The sequence below is a fragment of the Podarcis bocagei genome, assembly GCF_964188305.1.
Source record: "Podarcis bocagei genome assembly, chromosome: 3".
NCBI lineage: Eukaryota > Metazoa > Chordata > Lepidosauria > Squamata > Lacertidae > Podarcis > Podarcis bocagei.
This window is the reverse complement of record NC_138127.1, coordinates 65,814,427-65,827,467: the sequence shown is the minus strand read 5'-3', so window position 1 is coordinate 65,827,467 and position 13,041 is coordinate 65,814,427. Positions and strand designations below refer to the sequence as shown.

At 41.9% G+C, this 13,041-nt stretch overlaps 1 protein-coding gene across 2 annotated transcripts in view; it reads right to left on the bottom strand.

Moving 5' to 3' along the window:
- Positions 1 to 13,041, bottom strand: part of SDCCAG8 (SHH signaling and ciliogenesis regulator SDCCAG8) — a 92,318-nt gene that overhangs the window by 66,340 nt on the left and 12,937 nt on the right. For both annotated transcript variants that reach the window (XM_081188081.1, XM_081188080.1), the window contains exons 8-12: positions 12,258 to 12,446; positions 10,518 to 10,656; positions 4,764 to 4,916; positions 4,054 to 4,188; positions 1,489 to 1,605 (exon numbers count right to left, since the gene is read on the bottom strand). In XM_081188081.1, coding sequence (XP_081044207.1) covers positions 1,489 to 1,605; positions 4,054 to 4,188; positions 4,764 to 4,916; positions 10,518 to 10,656; positions 12,258 to 12,446 — 733 coding nt within the window. The remainder of the gene's footprint in view (positions 1 to 1,488; positions 1,606 to 4,053; positions 4,189 to 4,763; positions 4,917 to 10,517; positions 10,657 to 12,257; positions 12,447 to 13,041) is intronic.

The window sequence follows — 13,041 nt, the reverse complement described above, 5'->3', positions numbered from 1 at the left end:
GTTTTCTAAAATTTTGTAAAACCAATAAAAATTTTATAAAAAATAATAATAAAGAAGCCCACCGCGACCCTCTCCCGGCTGGAGAGGTGATGCGCGACTATGGCAGGAGCCTCTCAGCTGCACCTTTCCGCTGCTCCCTGACCTGCTCTTTGGGGCTGGTGGTGGGCTTCCCCCCGCCAGCCCCAAAGAGCAGGTCGAAAGGAACCTGAAGCCTGGAGAGCAAGAGGGGTCGGTGCACACCACCCCTCTCGCTCTCCAGGCTTCCAAGGTAGCCGCCTGAACGCACCTTAAACGGCACCTTGTTTTAGAGCGGGAAAACAAGAGGGGGAAAATTCTCCCCCTCTCTGTGCAGCGCCTCCTGCTGCTTCACTGAAGGGGCGCTGGGCAGAGAGGGGGAGATTTTTTTTTTCTTGTTCTCCCCCCTCTAAAACAAGGTGCGTCCTATTGTCCGGTGCGCCCTATGGTGCGAAAAATACGGTAGCTTCCTTTCACAAACTCTACAAAAATGTTAAGTCACACCATTCCTGTATTGAATAATATTTTTAATGGCTATTTATTGGCAACAGAGCAGTTTCAATTCACAGCACTACATGTTCCATAACATATATGTGCATTTTAATGAGAACAGGGATTTAATACAAAGCTCTGTAGTGCTGCCAGTGAAAATTGAAACTGGCAGAAAGGCAAAGTATAACAAGGGATTTCAGAGGATTCAGTATAAACATGTCAGGTTTCCTAATTTAGTAGTGGTTTATCCCAATATTAAATGCTTACTAATAAGGAATGCATTCTAACAGGTACCCAGTGTTACATTCCCTAGTCTGAAAGACACAACCAAGTAGTAAGCCTCTAAATTGCCAATACAGTGGTACCTCGGGTTTTTAACCTGAAGCACCACTTTAGCTAATGGGGCCTTCTGCTGCTGTCGCGCTGCCGAAGCACGATTTTTGTTCTCATCCTGAAGCAAAGTTCTTAACCCGAGGTACTATTTCTGCGTTAGTGGAGTCTGTAACCTGAAGCGTACGTAACCTGAAGCGAATGTAACCCGAGGTACCACTGTATTACATGAGCAGTAACTTATTTTTGGATTTCTTATAAATTTCTAATTAATAAAAATAGGTTTTTAGAAAGGCAAGACAGAACAGAATATGTATTTTAACTTGTGTTTTTAAAAACAGTGTTGTTAACACAGTGGTTACTGTGTCTTAACTTTTGATGGACCACAAACAAATGTATATAAATTGATATTACATAATATATACACAGAGCATGTTGGTTAACACATGGCTTACGATGGAATATTTTAAGTACTGCATTGCTATTTATACCTACAACTTTCTTAGGATAAAAACTCTCTGGGAAAAAATACAATTTCTATATTAGGAATAGTTGGTTTCTTGCCATTTAGAACCTATAACAACTAGTTATCACTACTGGAAAAATAAACACATTCAAGTTTCTAACAACAGCTTGACCATGGTCTCTTACCTGGTTTTTAATTTCAAGTTCCCTTGCAGTTTTTATTCTATACTCTCTGTGTTCCTTTTCTGCCTCATCCTTCTTCATTTTGGCATGATTCAACTGATAGCGTACTTCTCCACACACCTGTTAGATTGAATAGATAACAGTGTGTAGTTTCAAGATACAGAGCAATATTTATTTACAAGGAGAGCTTTTGATGCCCTCTGCTGGTTATCTTCAAAATCTATTTTTTAGTAGTTTATTTTAGGGCTAAGTCAGACTTATATTTTCAAAGTAAAAGTGGTGCAAACTCACCAGCCTACATGGTTAAAAGCCTCCTAATCCTATGCTTTTTCATGGCTGTTCACAACTGCTCGCAGCTACTGTTTCCCCTATTTGCTACTGCTTTGAGCCAATTTCTTTCTGTATTTTATCAATCCAGATGATCCCAGCAAATAGGGGATCACATGTTGGATGTGATGTTGTCACTATCACATAGCCAATCATATTCAGCTAAGTGGTGGCATTGCAGAACACAACAAAGCTGCATTTCCTCCTTTTTAGTGGGTGCCAGTGGGAAAGAGAGGGACACACATTCCATTACTGAGGCAACAGAAATGACATCTCTTCATTGCTGTCCTGCAGTAGTTTCATTACTGTGCAGCACAGCAAGAAAGCAAGTGCTGTCCCTGCAGAATTGACAATATGAACACATTTCCTCCCCACTCACCTCAATACAAGCTACAATATATTCATGTCCATGAAGTCTCTACTCTGAAATAATCGAAACAGGGCACTTTTCATGGAAGGGACGTGGGTGGCGCTGTGGGTTAAACCACAGAGCCTAGGATTTGCTGATCAGAAGGTCGGCGGTTCGAATCCCCACGACGGGGTGAGCTCCCGTTGCTCGGTCCCTGCTCCTGCCAACCTAGCAGTTCTAAAGCACGTCAAAGTGCAAGTAGATAAATAGCGGGAAGGTAAATGGCGTTTCAGTGCGCTGCTCTGGTTTGGCAGAAGCGGCTTAGTCATGTTGGCCACATGACCCGGAAGCTGTACGCCTGCTCCCTCGGCCAATAAAGCGAGATGAGCGCCGCAACTCCAGAGTTGGTCACGACTGGACCTAATGGTCAGGGGTCCCTTTACCTTTACTTTTCGTGGGGCACAAATACCTCCCAAGTGTTACAACTCAACCCTCCCCCCTTACATTTAGGCTTTATATTTGAGTTGCTCCTAACTGTGGGAAATACTGTGTTGTACAAGTATTCAAACATCAACATTTTTTTTTCTAGTACCACTGGGTGATATCTAACTAAATCATACTTGGAGTAGACCAATTTAAATCAATGTAATTGTTCTATTGATTTCAGTGAGTCTATTCCCACATGACTTGGCTGGATATCACCCATTATTTCTAATATGATTGCCATGTGGAAAGTGTCTGTGTAAATTATGCCTGCATGCACAATACAGTATCTCTGACACCAGTTTAAGAAAATTATACTAGCACACATACTCCTCCCCCCTGCCCTGTAATAATGATCTGCTGCTTAATAGGTCAAGCGTAAAGCTTTATTTTAGCTTTATAAACAAGACTATTTCCACCTTCTGCATTCACAGCAATGATCTACTGTCACATAGTACATGGACCAATTTGTGTAATTAATAGGGAGTCTATTAAGAAATAGCTATTCTCCACAAAGTTTATTTATTGACCATATTTGATTGCTCCCTATCAACACGGTCTCACTTGGGAGGTTATGGACTCTCCCTTCCTTGGAGGTTTTTGAGCAGAGGTTAGATGGCCATCTGTCATGGATTCCTGCATTGCAGGGGGGTGGACTAGATGACACTTGGGACCACTTCCACCTCTACAATTATATGATTCTAACACATTCTGTGAGTAGCTTATGGAATAAAGAATAAAACATTCAGGTCTCCCATTCCCACATGTAGAAATGGGAAACTGTCACTAGAATTAGATCAGAACCTGAGGGATTGTCTTCTATTTAATAAAAGAATAAAAAGCACAGTGGACACTTGGGTTGTGAACGTGATTCATAAGGGAAGCACGTTCGCAACCCACAGCGCCATGTCTGCGCACACGCGGGTCACGATTCAGTGCTTCTGCGTATGCGCAAAAACCCAAAAGTGATCCATTCCAGTACTTCCAGGTTCGGCGCGGTGCACAACCTGAAATCATACAACCTGAAGCGTCTGTAACATAGCTGTCAACTTTTCCCTTTTCTTGTGATGAATCCTATTCAGAATAAGGGAATTTCCCTTAAAAAAAGGAAAACGTTGACAGCTATGCATAGGACAGAAGGAAGCTGCCTTATACAAGCAGCTCTTGGTTGGCACTGGTCGTTGTAACCCGAGGTATGACTGTACCACAAAGGATTTATCAATATACATATGCATATTTTGTGAATGAAGAACCTATCCAAAGAGTGCTGCGACAGTTAAATCATAAAAGTGTGCCCAATTAGCTTGCATAATGTACAAGGCATCAAACCACTCTCTATTTGTATCAATAACCACTCTCTATTTATATCAATGTCAGTTGATTACTTTGTTTTCATAATGCGTTTCTACCTTATTTATCTCAATATCATGACAAGCATTTTGTTTCTGAGCTTCTTCCAGCTGATTGGCTAAAGAGATCTTCTCCCTTGTAATCCTGTCAACCTGACCCTCCAAGCTAGCCACATTCTGAGATAAAGACATAACCTGAAACAAAGCAAAACCTTAATTAACAAGTAAAATGATAGCACAAAGCTAAAAATTGTTATGTTTCAAATGGTAAATACACTGCTTTCATAGACTGCTGAAGGTCAATGCACTGTTATTTAAAAGGTAGAAGAAGCCCAAAACCTAGAGTTTACAATGACAATACATAAACTCTTGCAAATGCAGAAAATGTGTTACTTCCGGGCTGCTTCACACACATTTTATTTGCTGAAATATAGAGGAAACATGTGCACCATGATATATAGAGATAGTCCACGTCAGGGATCACTAATATTTTTGGACTAGTGTGAAAATTAAGTGTAAAGTGACTGCTGCTTCCCCGCTTTCACCAGACAACCACATGCTTGTCAGGAGAAGTCAGCTATGTTCTGCTGATCCTGACTGTGAAGATCACACAATATTGATTCCCCACCCTTTAAAAACTAGCTATGAAGTTTTAATGGGTGGTGGGATGAAACAAGGCAAAAAAGGCCAAAATATTGCTGCCTTTCAGCAGAGCAGAATGCATAAATGTTTACAGTCCAAAATGCTTATACAGAAAATGTTTAAAATACCAACGATGACAAGTTCTCTTTTTCTTTCTTCATTTCTTCACGAACTGCTTCTCGCTCTTCAGCCCTCTTATCTATTTGTATTGCTAATTCCCTTTCAAGACGCTCTCTCTTTCTCTCCATCTCCTTTTTAAGTTGTTCACATTGGACTAGAGCCTGTGGAAATGGTCATATTTTAAAGATTGAAATTAATAGCTCATTTTTTAAACTAGAACAAGATTTAAATCTGAAAAAGTAGAAGTGACAAGCAAAAATTCTAGATTAAACATTGTTCTATTAAATAAGTTAATATATGGCTATATAGAGATGCATAGTATATTTGAAGAATAGATATAACTTTTGTAAATCTTTCCCAAGAACCACTTGTTGCTCAAAACTGGACCATAAGAGAGATCCAATCACTATGACTGCCAAACAGAATTAGATCAGTACTGGACTATATGCTTAACAGGATTTTGCTGCAAGTATGCTAACATTCACTGTGAATTTCAGAGTACAGTGGTACCTCCGATTGTGGATAGGATCCGTTCCGGAGGTACAGTCGGATCCCGAATTTTCTGCAACCTCAGAACTGCTTCTGTGCATGTGTGCGTGGCGAAACCCGGTCAAATACTTCTGGGTTTGCTGCTTTTGCATCCTGAAGTTTACGTAACCAGAGAGTTACGTAACCGGAGGTACTACTGTACATCTCACTCAAAGCATGCAATGAAAACTAGACTCGCATGTCTACTCAGGTATAAGTTCCACTGATTTTTATGAGACTTACATCTGGCTAAACGTTTACAGGATTGCAGCCTCAGAAACTTACTTTCTGAGCATAAATGTAATTGCTGTACTCTTACCCAATGCTTTCTTAAGAGCATAAGCCTGGTTACAATCTCAGAGCAAGTTTAGTGAAGTTGTAGTCTTGACAAGCAAATCTTATTTTCTTTTGTGACACTAGCATTCTTGTAAAAACAAGCATTTCTAAAATACAGTCGTACCTTGGTTGTCAAACACCTTGGAACTCGTACAGTTTGGCTACTGAACGATCAAAAACTGGAAGCGAGTGTTTTGGTTTTCGAACAATTTTCAGAAGCCAAACATCCAGTGCGGTTTCTGTGGCTTCTGAATGGCTGCAGGACGCTGCTCCTGAAGCCAGTAAGAAGCTACGTCTTGGTTTTCAAACACATTCTGTTTGAGAACCAAGGTACGACTGTAATTATTAAATGGGAAGGCAGGTATTTCTTAGCTTCTTTTAAACCGTAAGGAAAAACAGTAAGAATGAGCAAGAAGAGAAAAATAGCAAGCTAGAACAGGAACTAGGCAAATACTATATAAGCAAGGCAAGAGAAATGAATTGAAACTTCAAGGGAGCGGTATTTGCAGAGCTTCCTGTGGCGCGACAACATTTTCCCCGCTTCAGGCAATAAGAATAACACATTACCCACTGGGAGGGGGTTCCTAATGCCCACTGGGGAATCCCCATTTTTGCTTCTCTTTAGGGTAACCTAAAGCAAAAGACAATAGAGCTCCTATATCCTTTTAGAAGCAACACACAACAGGAAATTTTGGTAGTTTTGGCCCTCCTGGGGGATATCATCAATTTGTCCCTTGGCACAGGGACATTCCCAGGGGAACTGAAGGAGGCAGTGGTGCGCCCGCTCTTAAAGAAAACATCATTAGATCCTTTAGATCTATCCAATTACCGCCCGGTTTCGAATCTTCCGTTCCTGGGTAAGGTGATTGAGAGAGCGGTTGCTGAACAGCTTGGTGGGTTTCTGGATGAAACATCGGCTCTGGATCCATTCCAGTCCGGCTTCCGCGCTGGTCATGGGACCGAGACGGCTCTGGTCGCCCTAACAGATGACCTTCGTAGACAGCTGGATCGAGGCGGGTCGGGGCTGCTGATTCTTCTAGATCTATCAGCAGCTTTCGACATGGTCGATCACGAACTTCTGGACCACCGCCTTGCCGACGTGGGGATCCAGGGCACAGTCCTTCAATGGCTGCGCTCGTTTCTCTCTGGTCGGGGACAGAGGGTGGCGCTTGGGGGGGAATTGTCATCGCGCCACTCCTTGGTGTGTGGAGTACCTCAGGGTGCGATACTCTCCCCAATGCTTTTCAACATCTTTATGCGCCCCCTCGCCCAGCTTGTTCGGAGTTTTGGGCTGGGTTGTCATCAGTATGCCGATGACACCCAACTCTATCTGTTGATGGATGGCCATCCTGACTCGGCCCCAGACACACTGACCAGATGTTTGGAAGCTGTGGCTGGATGGTTACGTGGGAGCCGGTTGAAGCTAAATCCTTCGAAGACAGAGGTCCTGTGGCTGGGACGGGGCGATATGGGATTGGGGGGGCAACTCCCATCTCTTGCGGGGGCGCAATTAGTGCCAGCACCGTCCGTTAAGAGTTTGGGTGTAATCTTCGACACCTCCCTTTCCATGGAGGCGCAGATTGCAGCTATAACAAAGGCGGCATTTTTCCATCTCCGCCAAGCTAAGCAGTTGGCTCCTTACCTCTCTCGCCCTGACCTAGCCACTGTGATCCACGCGACGGTCACCTCCAGACTGGATTATTGTAACTCGCTCTACGTGGGGCTGCCCTTGAGACTGACCCAGAAACTCCAGCGGGTGCAGAATGCTGCAGCGAGACTCCTTACGAGGTCTTCGCTGCGAGATCACATTCACCCGGTGCTATACCAGCTGCACTGGCTCCCAGTGGAGTACAGGATCAGGTTTAAGGTGCTGGTTTTAACCTTTAAAGCCCTATATGGCCTAGGACCCTCGTACCTGCGGGACCGCCTCTCCTGGTATGCCCCACAGAGAAACCTACGGTCTTCAAATAAAAACATCTTGAAGGTCCCAGGCCTCAGAGAGGTTAGGCTGGCCTCAACTAGAGCCAGGGCTTTTTCGGCTGTGGCTCCGATCTGGTGGAACACACTGTCACAAGAGACCAGGGCCTTGCGGGACTTGACATCTTTCCGCAGGGCCTGCAAGACAGAGCTGTTCCACCAGGCCTTTGGCCAGGGCACAGCCTGACTCCCTCCCTCGGCAATCTTCGCAGAGCTCTGGCCCAATGGTTGCCAGTGGCTTGAATTAATTAATTTTTATAATGAATGATTTTAGAATGTTGTTTATGTTGTACTTTTGTACTGTTTTATTGTTGTTAGCCGCCCTGAGCCCGGCTTCGGCTGGGGAGGGCGGGATATAAATAAAATTTATTATTATTATTATTATTAGTTACAGTTTATTGTGCAGAGGTAAAAATACCTTCTTGTACACAATTGTTCAAAATAAAGGAACTCTGAGCTCCTTTGCAGGCACTGATCCACTTAATGAACAATGTGATTCTAACCAAGACAGAGTAGAACAGAAGCAGGTTCAATTCTGTAAATGAGTCACTGGCTGGTACTGCTTCATGGAATCCTCAAGCAACTTACTCTGCACATGGCATCCTCAAACACTGTTTACATAATTTGATGGGCTTTGCCTGCAGCAGTTTCGTGTTTGTCTACATGTGGCCTTAAAAAATAATAATAGCACAGGGTTGTTCTGAACACTGCGAAACAGGGTTTCATCTTGTCCCCCTTGTAGCCTCCTGTGTGCCCCTAAAATCTGCTCTGGAGGATAGCAAAGGGAAGCTCTATTGTGTGAGTGAGAAGTCTTATGTTGCTGCCACAGAAGCATTAGATACAATCCTTGATGAAGCACAGAATCCTCAATCAGCCATTGGGCCATGTTCAATGCCTTGCTGTAAACATATAAAGCCCTGAACAGCTCAGGACGAGGTTACCAAACAGACCGTCTGCCATTGTATAGACAAGTAAGATTACTTAGATCACTTGGGGAACTTCTACTCATGGTACTGCATGTTCTAGAATGTCATAGTACTTTAACCTGAAAATGGACCCCTCTACTCTTCAATGCTCTTCCCCCAGCCGTATATGAAGCAGCAACTATTGGTTGCTTCAAAGTCTTCTAAAGATATCTTTTTGCCTAGGCTCTCCCTGACCAATAAGATCAGATCCTGTTTTTATTTGCATGAATTCCTGTTTTTATATCCTTTTATATTGTTTTACTATCTGCCTTGCAGGACATTTTCGGGTAACAAAAATACTAAGAGTAAACCCTACACAAATCCAGAGTGGACTCCCTAAGACAGCTGAATAGTGTCCAATCCTTCTGGCAACTCCTGCTGGTGCCAAACATATTACTCTACTTTCCTTTGGACTATATCAGCGAGGCTGGGGGGGGGGGTCTTGTTGTCTGGGCAGCCCAAAACCTCCAAACACACTGCCCAGGCTTGTGCCCTGGAGAGGTCACTTCAGTGCTGCTAACGCAGCAAAAACAATGCGGGAGGCAGCAGTTATGGGTTACTGGTCTCTGCAGCCACAGCAGGTGCTGCAATTCTCTAGTGGTTTGACTTCACCCCGGAGGTGCACTCCATTGTCTCTGGAGACAGATGGATGCCAACAATAATACTGTTCAATATTGCATTTTTGTTTTAAACTTATTGTTTACTATTTTTATATAGCACACCACTTAAGAGATTTTAAAAACATTGAATGATTTATAAATATTTTAAACAATCAAACCACAAGTCTTGAAACTGAGGTCAGTTGTATTCTTTTCAGAACTTATTTGAAATCATAGTATGGGAAAATATTTTCCCGTTTATACAATATAATCTTCTCCTTCATGAAAGTTATGTTTGATTATAAACCTCTCACAATTAGAGGTAATTCACTAATTACACAGCAGATGGCACTCATTATCAAGACAACTCACTACCATAAATGTTTTTAAAGCTCTGTAATATTATTCACACTGCACCCTAAAATAGATGATAAAAATTATTCACTGCTTGTATGAATTCTGAAAGCTTAGAAACCTGACCAACAGCAAGCAAAGTTCATAAAAACCGATTTGAACAGAGAGGACTTAATGGAGTAGCATTTCTAAGAAAACTGTAATACTTGCCCTGTAAGGAATATGAGTGGAGACTGTCTGAAATACGGCATTGGGAGGCAAAACCAACTCAACACACACTCTTTCTTAATTCTCAAGATGAATGAAAGCCAAGACATATATTTCTGAGACTGGTTCTATTCTGTTGGGCACCAACCCCGCAGATAACATATTGATGTAAGAAACTTAGTTGTTTAATTAGTCAACTTTTATAATACACCATGCCCATTTCCCCTCCATATCAAAATGTTATTTGGATAGGAAAGGAAACAAACATAAAGGAAGTATCGTAGTAATCAACATTTGGGGAGTGAGAGATACAATAGAGAGCGGGGGGGGGGACGGGACACAGACACTTCACTGAAGGATGGGCAAGAAAGGAAATATCACTTGATGTATGCCAGAGAAGCACAGTAATTTTTATTTAGTAGCATCTCTCTCTTAATAATATTTGCTATAGTGCGAAGGGTTGCTAACTCATGGGCCTCCAGAAATTGCTAGGCTCCAACACCCATCAGTCCCAGCCAGCACAGGCACTAGTTAGAGATAATGAAACATCCAGAGAGCAGAGTCAGTCACTGCTTTAGTATCTAACAAGGCTCACAACCCCAACAATACCACAAGAGCAGCCCTATCACATCAGACCAAAGACCCATCTAATCCAGCATTCTGATTTGTAAAGCAGCTAGCCAGACATCTCCGAGAAGCACAGTAGACTTGAAGGTAACTGTCTCTCTACTATTTGTCCAAGCAAGGGATAATCAGAAGCATATGCTTAGGCATGCCTAAAGTAGTGCTATTTTACCTTAGTTCTTTCCAAATTGGCTTCTTCCGTCATGTGTACAGCGTGCTTCACTTGTTCATAAGCATTAGATTCCCTTTGCTGCATTTCACTTAGGTTTACTCTGACTGAAGAAAGTGCTGCCATTAGCTCATCTCTTTCACTGTTTTTTTAAAAAGGAAATAAATATATGAATTAACCAAGGAAATAAAATCCACTTAAAATGAGTATCAGTGTTTAATTTTAGCAACGTTTTGAAACTTATATTATGATGTGAGTTCTCACGATGTGCTGAGTAGTAGTAACAGGTACATCACAATTTATGCAAACTGGGTAGCATTCCACCAGAACACAATATAGCAAACACACAGTCAAGAAAAAAAAATGCATGAAGTTCAATGCATCTAGCAAAATAGAATCGTGATTATAGCAATGATAAAGAATGGATCCCACATTAAGCTACAGTATTGAATATAGGCAACTGTGTTGAAAATCTTTGCAACTCTGGAACAGATTCCCTAGGCTGTATAATCTGCAGCACAGAACCAGAAAGTCTAGGATTCTTCATTGCTTCTGTTTTAGGACTTTAAAAGAGAGTAATATAAAAGGAATGCATACAGAATGTAAACTAAGGAATCAACTATTCTCTGTGATGTACAGCATATGTTTAATGGGGAGGGAAGAACAGGAATGAGCCACACATGCAAGGCAGGCAAAATGCTTGTTGCCAATGATTAAAGTAATACTACCATGCACATTTTCAAATGTACAGTTCTGACCTAGATTATTAGATATGCATGTCAGAGATGGTGAATGGTTATTCATGCAAGCCCTCGGTCAGTAACTGACAGACTGACCCTATCTAAGTTTACAGGAAAATCACACTTATTTCAATGGAACTTTCTCTTGGGTTACCATAGAGTTATTACATTCAAGGTGCAATCCTATGTTAATGTGATTCTCAAAGTATACAGAAAAAGTTAACAATTTGGATTCTTTGCATTTAGGATGCCTCTCCCATCTTCTTGTTAGGTGTCCAGATGGACACTGGGTCTTTTTATGTAAATTAGGTTCTTACCCGCTAGAGATGTTGTATGGATACTTCTTGTTGCATCAAGGGAGAGAAAAGAACCATAGGTAAGAAAAATAAGCTTAGGGACCATAAAAACCTAGACGCACAAATATGCTCTCCGAGTCTGGCAGCCTGAATGGCTCAGCATTCCCAGGGTGGAGCAGAGATCTCTGAAGTAACTCACCAGCAACCTTTCTAAAATCCTTTTCATACTAGTTTTATGACTGATAAGCACAACGGTGGTTTGAAGTCCTGGAAATGGGTTTCAAGTCAGATGCAAAGCAATACACAACATAAACAAAGTACTGAAGTGAATTCTCCTGCTTTTGCTATAAATGTTACCTGGCCACACAGAAATAAAAGCACAATTATGTTATGCTTCAAGGAACATGGTTTTGTAGAGGGCTAAGAAGGAAGAGAAACACCCATGAAATGTGTTTGGTCGATATTCTATCCAAAGTTTTCAATTTCTCTTCATGAAGTCTCCTCCGAGACTTCAGCAAACAACTAAAGCACACTGTTGTGAGAGAGGTGGAAAAGAAAGGTGACCTTGGAGAAAATGGATTTTGCACTTAATGGAGTTTGTGCAGAACCTCACAGCAAATGACACCCAAATCATGACTTAAACACTGTTAAAAAATCACCTTGCAATAATTTGTTTTAATTCAGGATTTAACTGTCCTGCTACTTACTTTGTTAGCCTTTCAATGGTTTGCATGTGGACATTTGAATGTGTCTGGGAAAGAACAGCTTCATGCTGTGCACATTGTAGGCAAAGGCCACCAACTCTGATGGAACTACTTGCTGCACTGAGCAAATGCTGATGCTTTAATCTTCCACTCAGATCTTCACACTTTTTTTGAGACTCTGATAACTCTTTTCTAGAAAGGAAATGACATACAACACTATAAGCAAGAAACAAGGGTGAATAAAAGACCATCAATATGGCAGAATAACAGAAGCAGAGTTCCCCTTATCACGACTAACATCACTGATCTAGTATTGGTTGTTTGAAAACATATGAACACAATACAATAGAAAGGAGAGAGAGTAGCTGCAATAGGGCAAAGCCTGTTTACTCCACTTTCTTGTTTCCTAATTCTTGGTAGTTCTATACAAGTCAAATGCAGGAGTGGCTCACCTGGTAGGAGCAGACCCACAGCAAAAGTCTTGCAGCCGCTGCAACAGCATTGCAGCTGCTTATTGGGAAGAGAGAGGCGACAGTTCTGCTGGTACTACTCCCAGCAGTGAGTCTGTGCAGCCCTGACATTGCACCTCTCTCTCTCTCTCTCTCTCTATATATATAATGTTCATGAAATGGCAGAATGTTATTATGGGGGGGGGAATGAATAACTTAAACATTTCTGAATGGGCAACATGGTTGCCCATTACCTGGCTCGTCCCAGACAGACACACACATTTCACCACATTAAACAAATATTAAGACAAAATAAAAATTGTTCTAGGCATAAGGAG